Source organism: Pogona vitticeps, chromosome 1 (assembly GCF_051106095.1).
Source record: "Pogona vitticeps strain Pit_001003342236 chromosome 1, PviZW2.1, whole genome shotgun sequence".
In the NCBI taxonomy this organism is placed as follows: Eukaryota; Metazoa; Chordata; class Lepidosauria; order Squamata; family Agamidae; genus Pogona; species Pogona vitticeps.
The window spans coordinates 45,091,778-45,117,415 of NC_135783.1; the positions used below are offsets into that span (position 1 = coordinate 45,091,778).

The following is a 25,638-nucleotide window of genomic DNA, read 5'->3' on the forward strand; positions in this document are numbered from 1 at the left end:
CCATTTATCTAGCCCTTTTTCTCTTGACTCACAACAATGACCTATTATTTAAGTTTCTTCTTAATATTGCAATTTTTGAACAGCAGGATATCATTGTTCTTTAGAAGCTCCTGAAAACAATGAGCAAGTGACTTGCCCTCAATTTTACTAGGTCTGCAGTCCCTTTTTCTTTACAGCAATTTGTTGTATGGTTTAGACCAATGGTCCCCAACCTTGGGCCTCCAGATGTTCTTGGACTACAACTCCCAGAAGCCTTCACCACCACCTCTGCTGGCCAGGATTTCTGGGAGCTGAAGTCCAAGAACATCTGGAGGCCCAAGGTTGGGGACCACTGGTTTAGACCACTGGTTCTTAACCTTGGGTTACTCAGGAGTTTTGGCTCCAACTCCCAGAAGCCTTCACCACCAGCTGTACTGACTGGGGTTTCTGGGAATTGCAGTTCAAAAGCATCTGAGTAACAAAGGTTAAGAACCACTGGTTTAGACAACTGACACCTCTGTTTCAGGTCTTGACCTTCCTCCACCTCCTTTTTTTATTTTAAGAAGCAGATGAAAGGAATCGTGTAAGTCTCATGATTAGAAACATTTCAGTAAGAATGGTAGATTCAAAAATATAACAAGTTTAGCACTACATGTTCTACTCACATAAATAATGAATTAAAAAATAACAAATAATTCAAGAATTTGTGAACTAAATATACAGAACCAAGAGAAGCAATAGTTCAGAATATCAACGCAAAGCGAAATATAGTTAAATACATTTTAAGTCACATGGTATTTGAACTCCAGTTTCCGTTCCCTTGGAACAAATGTTTAATTCAGTGTTTTTGAAGGAATACCCTTGCCAGACGCAGGTGCTCTCTCTCCAACCCAAGGCCGGAAGAGGCAGGCAGGTGGGTATGTATGTGTATGTGCCCAGAGGAGACACCCTATGAAAGCTGATGCATGCAAGAGAGCTCAGCAGCAACAGGCCGTCAACACTGGAAGGCAGAGGAGAAAAATTATGAAGTGAAGAGCTGGATTGCTGTTCTTACTATTCTCCAGTGCCATTAAACCTAACAGGGACACTTGCTCTTTGGTTGTAGAGTTCCATTTCCTCTGCTTCAATTAATTCCACCCTCTCTTTCCCCAAAGCACCTCCCAGAAAGATGGTTTGGGACATCAAGGGCAAAAATGTTTCAACAAGAAACACAAAACAAAAGCAAAAACAAAAAGACATTGCGGCACTTCAAAAACGAACTACTATATTGTAAGTTTTCATGGAACATTGTCTGACAAGGACAAAATGATATCTCAAGAGACACAATGATGTCTATGTTCCATAACAGTAATAATAGAAGAAGTAGCCTGTGCTAGCATATCAGGCCAAAAACAAAGGAAAAATAAAAAAATACAGAAGACAAAAACGTTGCAGCACCTTAAAGACTAACTGCTATATTTTAAAAGATTGTATTATAAGCTTACATTATAAGCTTACATAATGTAAGCTTTCATGGAAAAGTCCACTTCCTCAGATTCCAAAAAATATTATAAAAGTGTTCCCAGCTGCTCTTTTCAGATGCACTGCGTGCTGAAATCTGACTACACTGGCTAGATAGGTCTTCAATCCTTTTGCCAACATTGCCAACATGGAGATGAGAGCTTGAAAAACCTCAGCTGGAATTTATCTGAACTCTATTTGCGAAGGCTTTCATGGCCGGGATCTAATGGTTGTTGTGGGTTTTTCGGGCTCTTTGGCCGTGTTCTGAAGGTTGTTCTTCCTAACGTTTCGCCAGTTTCTGTGGCCGGCATCTTCAGAGGACAGCACTCTGTGCTCTGGTGTAGTTGGCTTTGGGAGTGAAGTATTTATGGCTGTGAGATAGGCCTTTGTCTTTTTCTGTAGGTGGGTGATTACTTTGTATTGTTGTGGGTGTATTATTGTGCTAAGGAGAAGAGATTATCTGTTTCTGTGGTTGATGGGTGTCATTAGCTGGTCTTTTGTGTGTAGTGATCCCCTGTCCTTGTGGCTGGGTAGAGTTCATTGACCTTTTGCACACTGTATTTTTGAGAGCTGGGAGCCAAGTTTTGTTGAGCTTCACACTTTCCTCTTTTTTGTTGAAGTTCTGCTGGTGCTTGTGGATTACAATGGCCTCCCTGTGCAGTCTGATGTAATGATTGCTGGTGTTGTCCAGTATTTCAGTATTTTTAAATAGAATTTCCTGTCCAGTTTGTTTTAGGGCATGTTCAGCTACTGCAGATTTTTCTGGTTGTTTTAGTCTGCAGTGTCTCTCATGTTCTCTCTCTATGAACAAACAGATGGAGTGGCCATGGGCAGCCCCCTCAGCCCGGTTATAGCAAACTTCTACATGGAGCATTTTGAAAAACTTGCCCTGACTTAGGCACCCCTCACACCCACAGTCTGGTTCCAATATGTGGATGACACCTTTACAATTTGGAGTCACAGTGAAGAAAAATTGGAACAATTTCTCAACCATCTCGACAGCATCCACCCAAATATACAATTCACCATGGAAAAAGAAATAGAGGGCCAACTCCCGTTCTTAGATGTCATAGTCCTATGCAAAACTGACCTCCGATTGGGACACAAGGTCTACAGAAAACCCACCCACACAGACCGGAACCTACACAAAAACTCCAACCACCACCCACAGCAAAAAAAGGCATAATCAAAACACTGGTAGACCGTACAAAACGGAACTGTGAAGTTCAGTTTCTTAGCACTGAACTCAACCATCTGAATTGGGCCCTACAGGCAAATGGCTACTCCAAAAATGAAATCACAAGAGCCATCAAACCAAGAAAACAACACCGAACTGAAGAAGAAAAATAGCCACCCACAAATAAAGTATTTCTGCCATACATCAAAGGGGTCACGGACCACATGGGGAAACTTTAGAAAAAACAAAACCTACAAACAGTATTTAAGCCCACCACAAAAATACAACAAATGTTACGGTCAGCAAAGGACAGAAGAGACCCCCTCACCACTGCAGGAGTATACCGGATACCTTGTAGTTGTGACCAGGTATATATTGGAACCACAAAACAAAGCATCCACACCAAAATCAAAGAACATGAGAGACACTGCAGACTAAAACAACCAGAAAAATTTGCAGTAAAGCCTATCTGACAGCCATAAATACTTCACTCCCAAGCCAACTACACCAGAGCACAGAGTGCTGTCCTCTGAAGATGCCGGCGACAGAGACTGGCGAAACGTTAGGAAGAACAACCTTCAGAACACAGCCGAAGAGCCCGAAAAACCCACAATAACCATTAGATCCCGGCCATGAAAGCCTTCACGAATACAAAGTGACAAAACCTGTCTTGGAGGTCTCTCACAGAGAAACCTAGGACTCAAACATGTTCCACCTCCACTCCACTCCACTCCATCCCATCCCCAGACATTAAAATGTGGCTGAATGTTTTACACACCAACATTTCAAGATTATCATAGTCATGTTTTGGTGAGAGGAGAGAATGGGTTTTCAATTACAGAATATTCCGTTTATAGTCTGTTTTGAAAAGGGCACTGAGTATGAGACAGACTGATGATAAAGTACAGCATTCAATTCAATTCAATTGTAAGAAGGTAAAATGTGTAAAATATTACAGGAATTTTTTCTCCTTCTCTTGATATAACTGCCATTATGCGATCATAGTCCTTTGGATGAAATTCCACTTCATTTATATTGTCAGATAAACCAGGCAAATGTGGCTGGAAAAGATTAGGTAAATGAAAACAATTAGTTACTATTTTCCCTTGGCATAAAATCAGAATTAAAGGATGTCTGGTTGAATGCATAATATGACATAGCCCATCGTAGAAATTTAGCATCTGGCAAACATATATGTATCTAACTGAGACTATTTCAACTTAAATGGGAGTTTCCTATTGCAGTGGCCATATGAAAAAGAGTACAGAGTTCCAGTGCTGGTAATACTTGTGTAGACGATGGAATTTTAGCAGGATAGCTTGTCTTTCAAGCTACAACTGCTGAAATCCCATCTTATTTATTTATTTAAAATATTTTACCCTGCCTTTCTCCCAAAAAGGACCGAAGGCAGCATACATAATTAAAAATTCAATATTAGAAGCTCAAAGCAGTAAATTATTCAAATATTAAAGATTTGATAACATTGCATTAAAAATATTAGCTAAAAACACAAAAACATGTTCCTGTACTCTTTTTCATATGGCTACCATATCTGTGGACTCATGTGAGATAGCCCTACACTTCCTCCCTAGCCCTTCAGTAAAGCACACAAATATGCAGTAATAAATTTAACATAGAAATTATAAACAGGTAGAAAATTATAAGTAGCACAGAAATTATAGATGACACAGAAAAGTATAAGTGGATGGAAGAGGCCACAGCTTGGATTGGTTATAGTCGAAAAATCTTGGTGCATAAGGAGTGGATCGCAGCAGTGGGTGACCCACTTACCAGCCAATATGACCCTCCCAGTCCCTGCAGGACCACCATGGGATGGCTGAATATCAAGTGAGTATGAATACTGCCCAGGCACAAGGCCACTAAAGGGTGGCCCACTGCCACATGTTGTAGGGGACTGTGGTGGCCCAAGCCAGATATATCCCTGTCAACCCCCCGACTCCTCAATCCCAAAGGGGATTTCTTGACTGGGATAAGGCCAATTGTTTATCTCATTTACCTGGTTTCCACTCCAATGTGCAAAATCACAAATCCATTGCAACCGCCATGGTAAAATGCAAGATAATACAACATTCAAATACAACACCTTATCCTACTCCACAATGCAAATTAACATTGTCATGAACAAAATATAGGCAGTATGGGTGGACAAAGATTAACTTCTGACTGCTGGAGATTCAGCCACAGCCACCTTCATACTTCCCTGGCAGACCAAAAGGAAGAGTGGGCCTCTCCTGTATCAGGAGTCATTGACTCACTTCTTCCTTTTCTTATACTCCCATATGCTTTTGCTTAAACAGCAGGATTAAGATCCACTGTATGTCTACTGATATGTTAAATGGGATTTACTATCCTTTCTAATGGCTTGTTTCAGGATGGAATCTACCAATTAAAGTAGCACAGCTACTAGAGATGGGCATGAATCAGAAAAATGTTGATTTGTTTAGATTTGTGATTCATCAAGGTCAATGGATCACGAATTATGAATTTATTATTTTTTCTGATGAGTTGATGAATTTGTGAAGGCTTTCACGGCCGGGATTTAATGGTTGTTCTGGGTTTTTTGGGCTCTTTGGCCGTGTTCTGAAGGTTGTTCTTCCTAACGTGTCATGCTCAGGTTGCTGTGTGCTCAGGTTGTTGTCCTCTGAAGATGCCGGCCACAGAGACTGGCGAAACATTAGGAAGAACAACCTTCAGAACACAGCCGAAGAGCCCGAAAAACCCAGAACAACCAATTGATGAATTGATTTGTCAATTCATTTTTTTAATTTTAAACCCTATAAAACAGCCATCCAAGCACCTAGAGACACCAAATTCACAGGGAAGCTTCCCCTGACTCTTATCTATAAGCCCTGAAAAGTCCGGTGACGTTTGGGTTTTGGATGTTCAAAATATACACCCATAAAGAGCCCCCCCCCGGAAAGTTTCCTCCAGGCACTAGAGATACCAAAATCACAGGGGATCTTCTACTGACTCTTCTTTACAGTCCCTCCAAATTTGGTGAAGATTGGGTTTCAGACATCCAACATATACCCCCAAAGCAGGTCTCCTGAGGAATGTACCTTTTATCAGCTGGAATAGGGAAACCCAGTCTTCACTGAACTTGGAGGGATTGTAGAGAAAAGTCACGGGAAGCTTCTCTGTAATTTTGGTATCTCTAGGTGGGAGAGAACTTTCTTTGGGTGACCCTCTTTGTGCATTCCTAACTTGGAGATCTGAAACCCAATCTTCACCAAACTTGGAAACTGTAGGGGAGAGTCAGAGGAAGTTTCTCAGCAATTTTGGTGTTTCTATGTGCATTGGGGTCAGTTCTATAGCCAAATGGATCAATGAAACCAAAATAGCTAAAAATTAGTTGATTCATCAGGAGCATTGGTTCATATGAATGTGAATCAACAAATTAGTAATTTTTTTACTGAATTTGGTGATGCATTTTTAAATTTGTGCCCATCTCTAATAGTTACAATACAGAACTTTCTGTAGGTTTGCCTCTTTCTAATTCCTGAAAACTGGCAAATCTGGAGAAGATATAGTCTTTTATTCTGAGCTTTTTAAAAGAGACTCTGATTTCCATTAACAGTGCAATCCCAGAATCTCCACCCGAAATAAACTCCCACTGAATTCCGTGGGACTTACTGCCAAGTAAATGTGTGCTAAATTGAGCCGACATATACAAAAGGCATGCTAAATTTGGCAAAGAAGGTTAGTTCTCAGTGTGGATGTAAAATAAATATTCTGCAGTGCTTGGTATTTGTGTATTTACAAGTAAATGAACACGTCTGAATTTTAAAAATGATGTCTGAGATTTTTTGGCACTGTGGAAAGCTATTCCTAGATATGCATGATGTTGTACAATCATTTAGAAATAATACCAACATTTTGGTGAAATTAAAAAATAATTTTAATTTTCTAAAGAAGGCATTTATTTCAAGGTTTTATTTCTGCTGCTTTCACATTGGTACTACATGGGGCGAACATTACTGTGCCGAGCATGAGTGTCTGCCTATGGATGTGGGCATGGAAGAACATACCTGAATAGTATGTGAATCACTAGCTTGCCCAAGTATTTCTAGAAGAGCAGGGTCAGAGATAAAAAAGAAACGAGGAAACAGCAATCTTTTCTTTTCTAAGTACCTTTAATAAAAGAAATTTGTTTAAGAAAAATATTTCTTGGTTTTTTTAAGTATACATTTGATCAAACTAAGCTTATAGCCTTACCCATGCTTAATTGAGAACTTGAATTAAAGCTGTGTAGAATAAATGCTATACAGTTAGAAGTCATACACTTAGATGGTGTGCTCCCTGTGTCAATGTAAGCTTATGTCAAAAAAGTATAATGTAAAAACATGTTACAGAATGCTCTTTCAAGTGTCCTGTCAAAAGGAATATACATACAAGGGAGTAGAAGACTCCAGTCTTAAGTCTTTAAGATGTCAAAAAAATCTAGTTATTTGTAGTTCAACATACTAAAAATTACTGCGCTCTGGAAGTGTTCCATATGTTCCTGTAGACAAACTCCAAATTTCTGGTCATCTGCAAGCTGAAGCTGATACTCAGCTCCAAAAATAACTATTCTCCTTCGGTTTCTTAATCTCTTGGGTTCAATATTTTGTATTTTTTTTCCTGAAATCTCCATCTGGATTATAATTCTCCTTTCTCATCCTTATAACAACTTTCCATCATTTGTACAAATTATGAGTGTGTAGCTGAAAGATCTCAGATCACAATTCAGTTTATGCCAATTCCAAGTCCTCTTCTTGGCTCAGAAAACCACTCTCTTGATCTCACCAGTACCACAATGTTTCCCTTTTTATAGCCACACAACCTGTTAGTTTTTCCTGGATTCTAGCCTTGTCATATTTCAACTTGGAATGTATACCTTCCTGTCTTCATCCAAATAACTTGCCTCACCAACTTTTATTGTTTTGAGGGATCTTCTGTTCTTGTAATCGTTTGCAGTGCTAGATATTGCAGTGAAGCAACACTTGCTGTGAGATTATGTTTTTTGTAGCACTTGTTTCCCGGGATTTGTCTCAGCGAGAGGCCTAGCTGTTGTTGTGGAAGAGCACCAATGCCATAACGCAGACTGATAAACATAACATTCCTTGCTAATGGCCTGCTAACCTGGGAATGAAAGATGGAGCTGTGGAAAGTTACAAGTTGGGTGTGGACTTGTGAACAAAGGGCTCTCCGCTGACTGGATACTATAACGAAGCAGAGATTTTGATTTAAGTTATAGAAAGGGGGTTAAGTGTAAGTGTGTGTGTGTGTGTGTGTGTGTGTGTGTGTGTGTGTGTGTGTGTGTGTGTGTGTGTGTGTGTGTGTGTGTAAGTTGTAGTAGAAGATGGACAATAGCTTTAAAGCCTTTGTTGATGAACTGGGAGCTTTTAGCAATGGTGACTTAGAATAGCCTAGTAATTAAATAGGAAAACTATTCGCTAGTTAATCATTTTATACTTTTATGGGAAAGTCTTACAGAAGCTTACTAAATACTTAGATGCTTGGCAATTAACCAATACAATTGTATCTTTTTGTATTTCTTTTGTTTTATAACTTTTTACTTTTTTTGAATAATTATTTTATATTTTATCCAAGTGTGATTCTTGGGGACATGGGTGGGAGTGCCTAAAAGAGAGTGCCTTAGCCACAAGGCCTATGTTTGCTATTTTTGTTATTTGGGTGTCCTACCTGGTAAGGCTGGTGTGATAGATTCAAAGTACACAGCTAAAGAGTTTTAAGCTTAAATAAGTGAGTAATTGGAAATCTAGGCCCATAGTTGCCCAGTCACACACCTTCTAGGTCTCACCCAATCTAGAGGAAAAGGTGGTAAAAGCTGGGAACTATAGTTTGGCTCCTTCCCCTAGTGGAATGACTTATCTAAGGAGATGTGTTCCTAACACTTGCTGTTCACAAATTAGCACTAGAGAAGATCTATACATACCACAAAATAAACAGTCAAGCAAAACATACAAAGAAAATGAACCAGAGTGAACAGTTTTACCCATATCGCACATTGTTGCTTCAGCATTTTCAGAGCATGTTACAAACAGAGTGGCGAAGACTGATAAACCCATGGCTTATGTTATCAGCCTGCATTAAATCATGGGACTCATTCATAATTCACATATATGTGACAGCTAGTGATTTTAAATGTTTTTAATGTATATGTATAATGTATATCCCATTGGAACACACACAAATGAAGCATGGAGTGTGGAAGTCAAGATTTATGGAAATATTTATTGCTATTAAAATCTACTGCTGTCCTCCCTTCAAATATTTGTATTTTTTTTAGCAGTTTTGGCAATTGACTGTCTGAAGTGGATTAATTACAAAAATATGCAAAACTGCTCTTTCTATAGAGGTATAGAGCAATATTTCTTTTTTTAAAACTTTTATATTACTATCCTGAATATTCCTTTAAAAAATTAAAGCCCCAAAGCTAAGTATAACCTATTTTACATATAGTACTTAAAACTCATAGTTATGCTACAAAATAGCAATCAAATCTGCTATGATCGTATTACAAATTAACCCCAAAATCTTCATATACCTCCTTAAAATAGCTTTTCTCAAAATTCTTCTCTTGCACTAAACTGAAAAAAAAAGAAAAACATTTCGAAGCAAATCATTTCACTAACATATAGTGAGAATCGAGATAATTAAGGCTCACACCAAATTTTTAAAACTGCTTGGAAACTTTCATACCCTGTCAGTGACTTCTGGCATACTTCCAGTTGCTCATGTAAATGTGGTAAAAGTTGCCCCATGGTCTCATCTCCAACACAGCAGCTAACAACATTAGGATTCTCATGAGCTCGCTGCATTATTTTTATCCAGGATTTATCAATGTTCTGAAAACGTTTTGCTTCCTAAATAGAATCATTGTAATTGGTATATGAGTATCACACATAATTCCAAAGTTGAAACTGCTGCTTAGCTACATTTTAAGGTTAATATTTACATAGATGAAAATCTAAATGTTTACCTGAGGTAACTGCTTGGCAATATCCCCACCTACAAAAACAGCTTCAAGATAGACCCAGAGGTTTTGTACAACCAGCCATTCTTCAATTATATCACTAGAGGTACTGAGTTTGTACACCCAGTTCTGAATATCTTTTTTAAATGGTGCATTGTATCTAAAAATAGAAGGCAAGAAATAAGAACATGAAATTCAGGGAATACTGTACATTTTCAGCCTTACTTGTGTAATGAAAAACATTTTACATTTCCAATACAAATACTATTTATTTCTATTCTTACTGTAACCATTTTGCTGCTTGGATATTATCTATTTGATATTGTCTTGGTATAAACATAATGTTTATAATGTTAATTAAAATAATTAATTATTATCTTAAGCACATGCCATCCTCGATTGTTCTCTCTCTTCCCTTCACATGTAGCATCTCTCTCTCTCTCAAACACACACACACACACACACACACACCTATCTGTTGCTATCTGTGATCTTCTAAGTGCATTGATGTTATAACTTGAGTCTAGTTCATCGCAAACCACTGGATGCAACTCCAGTTAGATGCAGATTTGGACTTTGTGAATTAATTCTGTTAAGTCTTAATTGTTGTGCTGATGTAACTCTAACCAAAGTTATGTCCAGATTTCAGTGCAAGCAATGGGATGTCTCCAGAAGGGAGGAGAAACCGTGTCTCTGACTATGGAGTCCCTCTGTCCTACCAGGGCTTGGAAATCTTACTTTGTTGTGCTACAATTCCCAGAATCCCCAACAGTGAGGGAAATATTTTCTTGCCTAGGTGCTGTGGATGTGCCGGGCTAGCCATCTTGACTCAGTCTATAAGTCCTGCCAAGGACAGACTGGAGCACTGAGGCTATGTGGCCCCATGCTGACCCCCCCCCCCCCTTCTATGCTTCTTTTGCAGGCTTGCTAGCTCTCGGAGTGCAGTTTTTCTCCTTCCATTGTGAGCAGAAGGATTTGAAGAAAAAGGTTAGATTCCTCAACAAGGGAAACAAGCTATATTACTAAAAACATCACTGAACACCATAAAACTACTACCTGTTACTCAATAAAGAGCCAAGGACCATGAGGCTGTCTTCCATCAGCGTGATAATTTCAGCTGATTCTGTTCCCTTGAGAAGTAGTTCTCCTCTTCCCTTGAATGCTGAGAAACTCAGGATTTGATTTGCCCAGCTTTCAACTACCTGGGCTAGCTTCGCTTCAATGTCTTTCTCTTTAATAGCAGAGATACAGATGTCCTGCCAAGAAAGATGCATCCTTAAAATATTAAACATGTTGAGCGGTGACTTTTAAAAATGAGCATGCATAGCCAACACAGACATGCAAAGTACAGTACACCCACACTAGTGCAGAGATGACTTTTTTTAAAAAAAGAATCAAACATGCTATGTGTTTTTCACTGTCTTGCAGGAATACACCGGCTGTCCCCAGGGGGCAGTCTCTCTTGGACCTGCACCCTGAGCAGACCTCACTGAGGCTCCAACAGGAGTAAGGAGGCAGGATTGAGGAGGCAGATGAGGTGTGGCTGAAGGGTAGGTGGGTGAGCAGCAGAGCGGCCTGACCAAGAAGTGGGGCTGGTGAAAGAAGTGCCATAACGAGCACCTGCAGAAGATTATTTGGATGTGCAATGAACTATTGGGACTGAGGGATCTGCACTGGCCCAGCATCACAAGCCTTCCTTAAAGGGCATCAGCCGGCTGAGGTCAAAGGTGTGAAATAGACCCCAGCTCCATACTGGAGATGCTGAGGGCCCAGTGAATGGAACTCAGGCCTGGCTGGAGACTGAAAGTAAGTAGCTAGCGGGGTTAATGAAGTCCCCCCCCCCCCACTTAGACTAACTCCCCACACTTGTCAGGATGGGGGGAGTTAGATGTTCCATCAGCCTTTGTGCTCCATTCCCATACTGTAATAAAGACCAGTTTGAGCAGCAATGAGTTCTGGAGTTCATGGAGCCTATGACTGAGGAGACACTCCCCCGAGCACCCCTGGTCCTGAGAGCAGTAGCAATTCCACCTTCTGCTGCTTGGTTCATTTACTCTAAATTTTTAATCAGAACTTGGTAGAGCGAGGGCAGGAAGTATTGCCTTTTCCCAGGATAGGCTTCATATATTAAGCATGGCTGCTAAATATAATAGGTGGCATCAAGAAATCTTGAATTCATGTTATTGTTATAAAAATTAAATCTTTCTATTTCCAAATTCTCATACAGATGGTCTCCTTCCATATGTATCCCATGGAATTGTGAATCCAGACATTCTATTACAAAGGTATTGAGTACAGTTAATAGTCAACTTCACATTCTACACATACAAGTGTAAGCATAAAAAAGACCAAACATAATAAGCATCCTGGTGATAAACATGCAGCTTTACTACTTTTAGTCATCCAGATGTGAGATCAAAATTCAAAGTTACATATACACTCAATCATGCATTTTCCATAGACATATATAATACCCTGTAAATGTCGACTGCTGTTTACTAGTTGCCATTGTACAAGGCACTTCTCAAAGATCAAGCTGAGGGATGAAATCCATTGTTACCCCAACTAGAGTTGATCCATTGAATCAATGAGATTTGTCAATGAGAAATGTCAATTCACCATTCAGTAGTTGATTCAATGGATTTTGGTTGAAGAGTTTTACTAATCCTGAAAACATATTCATTCTTTGCTTAATATACAGTATGTGTAAAGTTGGGAACCACATATAGAAAAGTGAAAGTTGTCACTTAACTGTGGAGATAAATCCATTGACATGCATGTAATACTGTGATTTTTTCTTTTGTATCAACTAAACATATTTTAACAATTGTAGTAAAGACTTCAATATATTCCCTTTCAAATTTTCCCCTCAAATTGTGTGTGTGTGTGTGTTAATATGCATGTATATTTAAATATATCATTTATTTAAAGACATATTAATTATATTTCATACACTGACACAAGTACTGTTCTTCCTAAATCAGAAAAGACTTTGTTTTTGAGGGGGAGACTCTTCTTTAAAGTCTAGACTAATTAATTAAAATACACCCTCATCTAACACTCTCTTTAAATACAAAATGCAATCATATGGAAGTTTACCTCAATATCATCTTTGTGCTTGAGAAGTGGGGCTTCCATAATGTTCCGAAGGCAAAAGGAATCAGATTCCACATCAAATGGATGCCCAGTTGTTTCAGAAATGCGATTCCAGTGTCGCAGTTTCATTGCTTTATTGGTCATCATTTCTAGCAGTGGGCAAGACTCACTGAAATCATCTATTCTTTTCTTAAGATCTAAAAATGCTTGCCAGTCTTTAAGCCCTTTAGGTAACTTGCGGCACCTTTTGTTTAAAAAGGAGAAGAAAAATATTTATTTTTAATGTCCTGCCATATAGTGCAAGTATGTTACAGAATATAGTCTGTAAAGACACAGAAACAAGATTATAATCTCATTTTAAAATGTCTATAAGGTATTCTAAAAAATGAAAGTCATAAGCATTAACCGGTGCGAAGGAGGAGTGTGCGAGAGTAAGCCATCTGCAGTGATAGAGGCTGTAGGAGGAGGAGAGGATAATGAAAATGAGGAAAAGACGGTGACTAAAGAAGTGACAGTTACAAAGGAGGTCCAGAAAATTGAGTTAAAGGAAAAGACGTGGAAAGTGGAGATCTGTCTGGTGGAGAAGGACGTGAGGGGAAGGAAGGCGGAGCAAGAGGTGACAGTGTGGGAGGAGGATATAAGTGAGGAGGGAGTACGTTGGTTCAGTTCGGTTTTGGAGGAGTTTGAGAGAAAGAGAGAGAAGGCAAGTTGAATACGTTAAGCCCCAAGGACTGCTGAGAGATTTTCCCAACCTCAAGGTAGGAGGACTATTGCTAGAGCCACACCTGAAGGGAGGAAAACCTGCACAGTTCCTGACCCAGTAGTGGACTGTGAATATGGCACCACATGAGTTGGAGCTACAGAGAGAGAGACGGAGATAGCCCACAACCGTTTCTATGACCAGCCGGATGAGAGGGGCTGGGTGAGGCACTCATGTTGTGGGACGATCTGTGCCCTAAGGAGTACTCCTCTCCAAAGACCAATGTACCGGGAATCGCATGAGCGAACCCCCCACTGAGTCAATGGGAATACGGGAAAAGTTCTGGTTCTTCTAGTTATGGCCTGTTGCCAGAATTGAGAGTTTTTGATCCTATGAGTAATGTGCTGGAGGAGAGTGGAGATAATAAAGGTGACAATTTGAAAGTTATAAAAATGTCTCCAGTTTTGGTTGTTGTGGGTTTTTCAGGCTCTTTGGCCATGTTCTGAAGGTTGTTCTTTCTAATGTTTCGCCAGTCTCTGTGGCCGGCATCTTCAGAGGACAGGAGTAGCACCAGTCTCCAGTTTTATTTCCCACCGAAAATGAAGAGTTGCCCAAAGAGAGTACTGAATCCAAACACAATTGGACTGCAAACTTGAGATCAAGAAAGGGAATAGAAGCCAGCTCTGTAAAAGAAGATTTAAGGGCCCCCAGGTTGGAGGCACAATTCAGGAGGTTCTGCTATGCCCATCTGGTGATGTTGCTTCTCACATGTTACAAGTTGGCCATTCTTGCTAGTCTTAAGCAGTCCCCAGTAAGGTATACTGGGAGTGGGCTCACCATATATTTTGTGATGAAGCACATGTAACATTATAGTGGATGATATGCAGTAATCTAAAAGGTGCATGCCTTTTAGATTGCATACATTGGGTCTAGCTGATCAAACAAGCTCACCTGTTTTGAAACTCTAAAAGTTCAGCATTAATTTTTTCAATATCTACTTCTCCCCAGAGAATCTCATAGTATCCACTGATATTGTTCATCACAGTATCATACAATCCATACAACTTTTGAAGCAAACTTAATTCCTTCCTGCAAGAAAAAAAAGGTGAAATTGTTGATTGCATCCATTAGTTTTACTTCTGCTTTTTTATTAGAATATAATTTTAAATGAATAGCAGATTTATCTGAAATGTAGTATTTAAAGTGAAAAATTAAGTGTGCAGTATGCTTTTCCTGGAAGTTCCTGGTAGAAAAAACTTGCACACATTCAAGATATCTTCATCAGCAACATCACCATTATCTTAGAACTGCAGAGCTGGAAGGGATCGTATGAAACATTGAGTCCTGTCAAGGAGGCACAGTGGGGAATCGAACTCTCAGACTCTGGCTCCCGCAGCCATGTACCTAAATCATTGAGCTGTGGTAACATTTCTTTTATTACATTCACTTCACGGTGTTTTACAGATACAAAACAATTATTTGAAATTTGTTTGCTTAATTACAACTTTTACACATTAAGAATTTAACATGTTAATTACTAAGATGCTATACAATAATATTTTTACCTGAATTCTGTTTGTTAATTTGCTATATAATTTTCAGCAATTCTAAGTGACATTTTTAAATTGAATGTCTTGCTGAAACTTTATGCTGCACAATTACCATCAGCTCCCAGCGGTAATATTAAAGTTAATTTTAATTTAGCTGTTCCCGTTTACCTTCGCAACAACCTTATGAGGCAGCTTAGACTGAGAGACAATAACGGCCATGACCCAGTAAATTTGAGCGCTGAGAAGCAATTTGAACCCAAGCTTTCCCAATCTCAATCCAAAATTCTAACCACTTATGCCACACTTTTGTACCACTTGTATACTGACTAATATAAGACACATATCGTTTTTGAAATGGCCAAATCGATACATCTGTATTGTCCAAGTATTCGATGAGGAGGTAGCTTTGGAAATGGTATGATGCATTACATAGCATTACACATTTCCGCATCAAAACAAAAACAACACAAAACAAAATAAAGGTCTATTTCATATGCTCCTTATGGAAGGAATGAGAGAACCCCCAGTGGATATAAAAATAAGGGTTTAGAATGTTGTCCAGAGAACCTAATGTCAATGTGCTTAAACTTATCTTAGTCTTCTGAATTGTCCTTGCTACTTGACTTTATTCTTTTACAGTCCCTTACCTGCTGGATAAAATTCCAGCTAACCAAATGCATTTTTAAACTGTCTTGTTTTGATACACCTTCTCTCTTAACACTGGTACCAAGCACTCCCTTTGCATTCTACACTACAGCCTCTGCACAAAGCACAAAGGACCCACCATCGAGCTGTCATCCTTTTCATCCTCTCTGTGATTCTCTTCATTCCTCAGTTTTGAAGACTATATAATGTTCTCGGCATACAATTACATATTGATAGACACAACTTTGAACAAATGTCTTTTTTCCCCTATCCCCTTTATCATTAAATGCTTTCTACAACACTTAACTAACTCTGGCAGATTGAACAATTTTTCACAGTTACCTGATTTTATGTAAAACTTCATAGTCTGTGACAGGCAATCCAAATAGCTGCTCACCAGATGAATAGGTAATAAATTTCCTCCATAGCTCGTCAAAATTGGCCTAATAAATAAAAATGTAGAAATTAACGAAAGAATTAGAAAATTTCCTCACTCATAAGTTTGGGCTTGCATGAGAGAATGGGGACAAAGGAAACATGGATAGGATCACTCTTTTGTACATACATACATTTTCACACACAGTACCTTCCCACCCCCTTCCTTTATGCACTAATTGTGTTGTATGGAAGGAAGCCTCCCAATTTTTTTTCCAAGCCTACTATTTTGGCACTGGGCAAAATGTGATGTGCCTGCATCAAATCATAGAATCACAGAAAAGTGAAGAAAGGGGCCTACAAGGCCATCAAGTCCAACCACCTGCTCAATGAAGGAATACAATCAAAGCATATCTGCCAGGTGATTATCCAAGTTTTCCTTGAATGCCTCCAGTGTTGGAGCAGTCACCAACTCCCGAGGTAACTGGTTCCACTCTCATACTGCTCTAACAGTTAGGATGTTTCTTCCTGTTATTCAACCGAAATCAGGCTTCCTTTAACTTGAGCCCATTATTGTGTGTCCTGCACTCTGGGATAATGGAGAACAGATCTTGCCCCTCCTCTGTATGACAGCCTTTCAAATATTTGAAAAGTGCTATCATATCACCCCTCTGCCTTCTTTTCTCAAGGCTAAACATGTCAAATTCTTTCAACCCCAGAAACATGCACAGATGTTCCATTTTATAGCTAGACATGTTTTTAGGAGAAATGTGAACCCCACTCCCCACATTTGAGATGAACGCTTCCTCCAGTATCTCAGTCCTTAAAACGAGTTTCATTTTAGAAAGATTTCTGATGATCAGTAACGCTTTTACAACATGTGCTTTTTGGTTGCCCTAATAAAAGTATTATACAATATGGATTCTGACATTTTTTAGAAGGTCGCCTTTTTGAATCAGATAGTCTCTTATTTCAGCTACACTCCCCTACCTTTTGTTGTTCACCTGCTACATGTGCCACCTCTACAAACCTGGTATCTTGCACAACTTGGAGTGCTGGCAGAGTGAGAATAGAAAAGGCTGTGCTTTTGAAAGCCTTCTGCCAGACCATTGAGGTTTTAAATATTAGTATTAGTTCTCTAAATTCAGCCTGGAGCCAAAGTAGCTGAAAGCTATATTGCCCCTTAACAGAAACACAGCACATGTTAAGCCCTGTAAAAGCTACTGAATAATTGGGGAACTTGGGGTTGGCTGGTATAAGATTGTAGCCAAGTGTTCCTTCTTGCAAATGGAAGGGGTCTTTCAATACATGGAACAGTTTTTGACCTGTCCGTGCCAGGTACTGTAAGTTGCATTTGACTCATATATAGGTAAAATGCCTGCCTAGAAAATGTATGCACTTCCATTAGGACAGGCTTCTCTCACAGAGAGAGAGGATACAGAAGGGAACTACTGGATTCAACCTATAATACATGGCACACCCTGGAAACATTACCTCATTGACTACATTTCCCAGAATCACCAACAGACATGGTCCAAGGGGATTCTGGGCACTGCAACTACAAACGTTCCTTTTCTGAGCACTGATATATGGTGAAAGGGATGGATGAATTTAATTACTCAGAAACTATGTACTATGCCTCAGTTTACATATATATGGGAATATAGGATTGTGAGCACTGCATTTATATCTGGGGAAGAAGAGTGGTCCAGAGACGAGAACAGCATTATCCTTCTAGTTATTATGTAGTGCCTGATTATGTAGTGCTCTTATTTTTCACACAGTTCAGTAGCTATACAAGACTGAGGATAGTTGGATGGCTCTGAAAGTGTTCTATAAAGGTCAGCCTGAAGGTTATCAGAATGGAAAATAAAATGGCAAGACATATGACTGCATAGAGAGTAATAAATGGAAAGCAGAAAATGCCTGTGATAAAAATACTTTGAAGACTATAGCTCAATTTTGATACAGAACTTTTATAAGGTTTAAATGCTGTCCACTTGGGATATAGCTAGTCTGAATGAAGCAAATGAAATCACATAAATGCTATTTTCATCTATGATTCAGAATAAGAATTTTATAATACCACAGGCTTCATATGGGCCCCATAAAAACATTCATTCTCTATTTTAAAAGTATGTTCCTCCGCTTTACAATTTCAAAAATAAAAATCAGCACATGAATATGACCTGCTATAGTGTGCTATAATGAAGAAGGTGCTTGCTACAATTATCTGAAGAGTTAAAAATCAACATGGTTGCTGAATCAGCCATTAACATCCACCTAGATAACATACCATTAACATCTCTTACCTGGAATATCTGTAATCTGTTGCTAGCTTCTTGCGGTGGTGTGTTGGGAACCATAGGTCCTTCCTAAAATATGCAAAATGTAGCCAGTAATCAATAGTAATTCTTCAAGACTGAATCCCATGCCTTATTTTTATAGTCCTTCAATGTATGTAAAATGCCACAATGAAATAGCAATCTGAAGTTATTTACATGTTGATCTGTACATAAGTGTCAAATTTTCTTTATACTGTTTCTTCTAATCTTTGTGGACCAAACATGGAATTGTTTCTCATAGAGTTGTTTATCCTTACAACTATAAATGGCTGCAATGTAACTCAACATTTATATTCAGTGCAAGATAAAATCAGATGAGGCAGCTCACAATACATAAAGTTCTCTGCAAACTGAAGAAATTACCATTTCATATGCTGTTTCAAAAGTGGATACATCTTCACGGAAAACTTCAACCGCCTCGAGCAGCTGACTCTTAAACTTGGGCTGAACTTGAATTAATTCATCTTGTACACTGGACTGAAAGACAAAATTAATATTCACTAGCTCAAAGAATAAAAGATTGTAATAACCAGAAAATATGCATTTAATGTATTCAGAAGTTAATGGGCATCCTCTCCAAAATCCAGTGATTCAACAAAGAGCTATGGATACTTTTAGATAGAAATAAAGTGTTGTGATTTTCAAAAAGCTAACTTTTCACAAAGATTCCAGAATGCCAATGCAGAAGGATAATCGAAAACTAAGACTTAGGCTACACCTGTATTCAGCAGATCCTGAGGGTTGTTGGGCAGAGCTGCAAAAATATCTAGTCCATGAACCACAGAGATCAATAAAACAGGAATGGCATCCTTGAAGCACACGTTAAATACATTTATCAAGGGTGAGCATCTTAGACAAGTCTCAGGGTCTTTTCCACATATCTCAGGCCCAGTGCAAGTTACACCAGCCTCTCTCAGAAAAACTAGACATGACATCCAGTTGAGGATGAGGGGGACACTTCCTTTGTTGTTTTAAAATTGATTTCCTTGGTGCAACAAGGTGCTGGAATACATTTTATTTGGAGAAGAATCCCACCCAATAACTTCCAGTAAAACAAAATAAAACAAAACAAAGTGGTGAGGTTTCATGATTCCTCCCTTCATGTTATATGCACTCAGCAGATATTGCTGAGCTTATATTAATCTCCAACTAGAATATAGTCTTCTTTTACTGCTTACTGCTTTGCTCTGCAGCTTGTTAAACGAGTACCGTAATGTGTCAACACCTTCTGATTCTTCCTTTGTCACTTCAACTTCAAATCTATTTAAAATTGTATAGGCTTCCTAAAAAATAAAACAGGTGCTTAATAATACATACCATCAAAAAAGCAATATATATGCCTTTTTTATCTTTAAAAAAAGAAAGAGAACTTACTTCAATGGGTCCCATAGTCATATCCATTTCTATTTCCTTGTCACGTATATTAGACAAAGCTTCCATAGCGAATCTGACATCATCTAAATCTCGAATTGGTCGAGACAGTTTTTTCAAATATTCCGTTATAAATGTTATCATGTCCTGCATTTTCTTTTTGTATTCCTCATTTAAGTAGCGACACAGTAACATTTTCCATGCTTTTGCTTCAATTGAGAGTGCCATCTTCATTGGTTCTATTAAGAAATTATTGTCTGTAGATTAACTCTGCACATGCAAAGATACTTCCTTTTGCAAACCACACATTCAAAGAACTTGTATAAACATAACAATACAATCAGAAAATAAATACATATGGGCTAGCCACTACCACCCACTACTACCATGCATGCAAGCCATCATGCATGTCCAAGGGCTTGTATTTCTTGAACAGCAATATTCTGAGGAGTACTTGTACTTGTTCCTCCCATGAGGCTGAGAATAATGACTCATTGGGTCAGGATACCACACAACTGCAGGCAAGACTGGTAACAAAAGGAGTCTTCCAAAGGTTTGAATGGGAAACCCACTGTCCACTGGTCACCTCTCCAGACACTCATGAAAGATAATGTCTGTCACAGGGCTTATAGGATTATCTTGTGACATCCAGAAAAGCTCACACTCTTTCATGGTTTTTAAAGCATTTTCTCATTTGTCAAAGTAATTTTTACCAAAAAAAATCTGTGTTGCTATACTCAAATTATACAGATAAAAAATTCTGTATCATTTCAAGGTTTCTCTAAGAAGGCCAGAGGACCAGTTGATGGTTTAATAACAATACATAGATGAAAAGAAGAGCTTATTATTGTTATAGGCATTTCAAATATTTAGAAGATAAAGGCTACATGCAGGTACATTTTCACTTTCTAGTCATTCCTATTCAGATGTTTATGAATACTTGAAAAAGTTAATTCAAAGTCAAAAGCAAGTTGCCCACATAAATGCATGTATTATATATAAACCATACTTAGTTGAATTAAAGAAAATTATATTCATACCTGTATTTAATTCAATGGGCCCAACAGAAATTGTTGGTTTTAAATCTTCTATCTCTTGTTCAAATGTTGCATAATGAAGAATTTCTGACCTGATCTCAGTTAGAGAGGGATTATTGGCCAAAAATTGCTGTAAGTGATTAAAACTAGATATTAATGCATATTATTTATTCATGTTGCTAAAACAATCTTCAGTATGGCAATATCAGAAGTCCCAAAAAGCAACCTTATGCCCTCAGCAGCTCTGTCAATTCTGCAACCAAGAGATCAAGCACTCAAACTCAAGAAAAGGACCTTTCAGGAGACTGCCCTCACTCAGTCTGAAGCTCCACCCTCTGATAAGGAGGCCTTAGCTTCCCTTGCTGAATTCAGTACCAGCTGGGAGGAAACCAAAATCAGCTTGGCTTCTCTACAAATATCACCTGAATCCTTGAGACACCACACTGTGATGGCACTCGTTCTTACCCCACCCAACCATGAAACCCATTTTCAAGCTTCTATGATAATGGGCCAACAGAAGCAGGCAAATATCTCCACACAGTTGATGGACTGTCAACCAATGGACCTGATGTTTCTAGATCCAGAAGACCCCAAGGACAACTCAACCACCAGGCATACACCGAAATCACCCATTAAACCTAATGTGGCAATAACCCCTACTGTTCTTACATTCACAAGATCTAGCCCTATTACTAATCAAACTCCAAGGGATTTGCAGTTTCAGCTTGAAACTGAAGATGAAGCTTTATTGAAAGAGGCTCTGGACAGCTTCATCTCTCTCCCATGGGAAAATCAGGTACTGACACTTAAAAAGATAGAGGCAGTAAGGTAGGAGCTTGTGACTTTCCTTGAAACTCACCGTCCCAATATTACAATTCAGGCTGAAGTATATCCAAAACCAACACCCCCTGCTGATGCTCCAACTCTTTTATGACAGAATTGCCCCGACCACAGAACAACTCCCAGTGCTCACTTTCAGTTCTATCATGGAACATTGCTGGGTGGCAAAATAAGCTGGCAGACCAGGAGTTCAGGAAATTTCTTTCAATGTTTCATATCCTTTGTTTGAAGAAAACCTGGCTAATTGATTCCACTCCCCTGGTGTTACGTGGATATACCCCATTTCTGCTTCCCGCTCTTAAACCATCCAGGAAAGGGAGAGCAAGAGGAGGTTTAGCTATTTTAGTCTCCGTCAAATTGGATGTGGATCTGGAAGTCATTTACTGATCGGAAAGCCAATATCCTGTCAGTATTGGTAATGAGAACATGGGGAAATGGGATGGAGGCACTAATATGCATCAGTGCCTACTGTCCACCTGACGAAACAGAAAATCTCAACTCTTTCTGGAATGAATTGGAAGAGGCCATAAACCGTTGCGAGTTCCTGCACCTGAAAGCAGCTATAGTTTTGTGTGGCAACTTTAACGCCAGATTTGGCTCTGGCTTAACTGAGACGATAATTGATTCAGACCTAGAGCATAATGAACCCTTCCTATCCTCTATTGCTGTTGCTATCTATTTATTAGTAGGAGCAATCCCTGTCCTTGAAAGCACACAATAAATATAGCAGTTAGTCTTTAAGATGCTACAAGGTTTTTGTCATCTTCTGTTGTTGTTGTTGTTGTTGTTGTTGTTTTTGCTTATTATAGTAGGAGCAAGCTGCAGCTCTTAAAGCCAAAGGCAGAAGTAAAAATAACCTGTTGGAAGTGACTGGCAGCAAGTCAGCTTATACTCAAGAAGGCCTTGCATGCAGAAAAAAAGAGAGAGAATCTCCTCAGGTTTCCTAGACTGTTATTTACCTGCCTGACCTATACTGACATTCCTTCAACCTTAGCTTGCTATTCTGGGAGTTGCTGATGTCACTTTTTCCCTTTGTACACTTTTCGTTTGTGCCTCCGAGGATGGTGTTCTTTGGAGATGCCAGGACCAACCATGGCTTCTGATATTTCCAATAAAAGAACCTAGAATTAGGGTTTCTATTGCCTTTCCAATCACAAGGGTACTTTTGGAATAAATATGTTCTTATTTTCTTAGAAAGAAATATAGACAGTTCCCTTACAAAGAGGGAAGCATGTAATCATTATTTAGTTTCAAAGGGCTGGACCCACAAGTTAACATTGCTTCTGTGCTGTTGTGTGCTTATACTCCAACATTTTAAACTCACGAATATGATGCAATACTACATTGATATTTCAAGCAAGCCCTTATCATGGTGCTTCATATCAGGAGCTGTGCAAGACATCATGAACTTGATCTACAGACATGGACAACTGAATTTGAGGGAATTTCTGTAATGCAAGACCCCACATCAACAATTTTAGCCAAGGAATGGGATCATGCCTCTGACATGAAGGTACCTATCATCTAATGGAAAGAATATAATCCAAAGAAATATACTTTGTGGGGCAACCGAAAAAGATGGGCAGACATTGTCCAATGGAGGCTAGATGATGGGACAAAACTGTAATCACTAATCACAGATCATTCTTCCCAGTAAGTGTACAATTAATTTATTGTGCACCTTGTCAACACTGATGATAGAATTTCATTTTAAGTCTATGGGTACAGATAAAATAGATTGCTGCCTCTTCATGGATTGCTGCCTTGTCGTGGCGAAGGGGCTTGAGTAACTCAGAGAAACTATGGGCTATGCCGTGCAGGGACACCCAAGACGGACAGGACATAGTGGAGAGTTCCGACTAAACGCAATCCACCTGGAGTAGGAAATGGCAAGCCACTCCAGTATCTTTGCCAAGAACGCCCCATGATCAGAAACAAAAGGCTAAAAGATATGACGCTGGAAGATGGGCCCCTCAGGTCGGAAGGCGTCCAACATGCTACTGAGGAAGAGTGGAGGACAAGTACAAGTAGCTCCAGAGCTAATGAAGTGGTTGGGCCAAAGCCGAAAGGACGCTCAGCTGTGGACGTGCCTGGAAGTGAAAGGAAAATCCAATGCTGCAAAGAAAAATACTGCATAGGAACCTGGAATGTAAGATCTATGAACATTGGGAAGCTGGAGGTGGTCAAACAGGAGATGGCAAGAATAAACATCGACATCCTGGGCATCAGTGAACTAAAATGGACAGGAATGGGCGAATTCAGCTCAGATGATTATCATATCTACTATTGTGGGCAAGAATCCCGTAGAAGGAATGGAGTAGCCGTCATAGTCAACAAAAGAGTGGGAAAAGCTGTAATGGGATACAATCTCAAAAATGATAGAATGATGTCAATACGAATCCAAGGCAGACCATTCAACATCACAATAATCCAAGTTTATGCACCAACCAGCATTGCTGAGGAGACTGAAATTGAACAATTCTATGAAGATTTACAACACCTTCTAGAACTGACACCAAAGAAAGATGTTCTTCTCATTCTAGGGGACTGGAATGCTAAAGTAGGGAGCCAAGAGATAAAAGGAACAACAGGGAAGTTTGGCCTTGGAGTTCAGAACGAAGCAGGACAAAGGCTAATAGAGTTTTGTCAAGAGAATAAGCTGGTCATCACAAACACTCTTTTCCAACAACACAAGAGGCGACTCTATACATGGAAATCACCAGATGGGCAATATCGAAATCAGATTGATTATATTCTCTGCAGCCAAAGATGGAGAAGCTCTATACAGTCAGCAAAAACAAGACCTGGAGCTGACTGCGGTTCTGATCATCAGCTTCTCATAGCAAAATTCAAGCTTAGACTGAAGAGATTAGGAAAAACCACTGGGCCACTCAGGTATAATCTAAACCAAATCCCTTATGAATACACAGTGGAAGTAAAGAACAGATTTAAGGAACTAGATTTGGTGGACAGAGTGCCTGAAGAACTTTGGATAGAGGCTCGTAACATTGTCCAGGAGGCAGCAACGAAAACCATCCCAAAGAAAAGGAAATGCAAGAAAGCAAAGTGGCTGTCCAACGAGGCCTTAGAAATAGCAGAGAGGAGAAGGGAAGCAAAATGCAAGGGAGATAGGGAAAGTTACAGAAACTTGAATTCAGACTTCCAAAGAATAGCAAGGAGAAACAAGAGGGCCTTCTTAAATGAACAATGCAAAGAAATAGAGGAAGATAACAGAAAAGGAAAGACCAGAGATCTGTTCAGGAAAATTGGACATATTAGAGGAACATTTTGCGCAAAGATGAACATGATAAAAGACAAAAATGGGAGGGACCTCACAGAAGCAGAAGACGTCAAGAAGAGGTGGCAAGAATACACGGAGGAATTATATCAGAAAGATGTGGATATCCCGGACAACCCAGACAATGTAGTTGCTGACCTTGAGCCAGACATCCTGGAGAGCGAAGTCAAGTGGGCCTTAGAAAGCCTGGCTAACAACAAGGCCAGTGGAGGTGATGGCATTCCAGTTGAACTATTTAAAATCTTGAAAGATGATGCTGTTAAGGTGCTACATTCAATATGCCAGCAAGTTTGGAAAACTCAACAGTGGCCAGAGGATTGGAAAAGATCAGTCTACATCCCAATCCCAAAGAAAGGCAGTGCCAAAGAATGCTCCAACTACCGTACAATTGCACTCATTTCGCACGCTAGCAAGGTTATGCTCAAAATCCTACAAGGTAGGCTTCAGCAGTATGTGGACCGAGAACTCCCAGAAGTACAAGCTGGATTCCGAAGAGGCAGAGGAACTCGAGACCAAATTGCTAACTTGCGCTGGATTATGGAGAAAGCCAGAGAGTTCCAGAAAAATATCTACTTCTGCTTCATTGACTATGCGAAAGCCTTTGACTGTGTGGACCACAGCAAACTATGGCAAGTTCTTAAAGAAATGGGAGTGCCTGACCACTTTATCTGTCTCCTGAGAAACCTATATGTGGGACAGGAAGCAACAGTTAGAACTGGTCATGG

At 39.4% G+C, this 25,638-nt stretch overlaps 1 protein-coding gene across 1 annotated transcript in view; it reads right to left on the reverse strand.

The window, feature by feature from the left end:
- The window catches only part of DNAH8 (dynein axonemal heavy chain 8), a 143,813-nt gene that overhangs the window by 81,588 nt on the left and 36,587 nt on the right, over window positions 1-25,638 (reverse strand). Inside the window, exons 24-36 of the mRNA XM_072994358.2 lie at window positions 20,779-20,905; window positions 19,742-19,977; window positions 19,546-19,650; window positions 18,731-18,844; window positions 18,335-18,397; window positions 15,990-16,090; window positions 14,404-14,541; window positions 12,756-12,996; window positions 10,713-10,912; window positions 9,663-9,816; window positions 9,383-9,546; window positions 6,706-6,808; window positions 3,613-3,717 (exon numbers count right to left, since the gene is read on the reverse strand). Coding sequence (XP_072850459.2) covers window positions 3,613-3,717; window positions 6,706-6,808; window positions 9,383-9,546; window positions 9,663-9,816; window positions 10,713-10,912; window positions 12,756-12,996; window positions 14,404-14,541; window positions 15,990-16,090; window positions 18,335-18,397; window positions 18,731-18,844; window positions 19,546-19,650; window positions 19,742-19,977; window positions 20,779-20,905 — 1,851 coding nt within the window. The remainder of the gene's footprint in view (window positions 1-3,612; window positions 3,718-6,705; window positions 6,809-9,382; window positions 9,547-9,662; window positions 9,817-10,712; window positions 10,913-12,755; window positions 12,997-14,403; window positions 14,542-15,989; window positions 16,091-18,334; window positions 18,398-18,730; window positions 18,845-19,545; window positions 19,651-19,741; window positions 19,978-20,778; window positions 20,906-25,638) is intronic.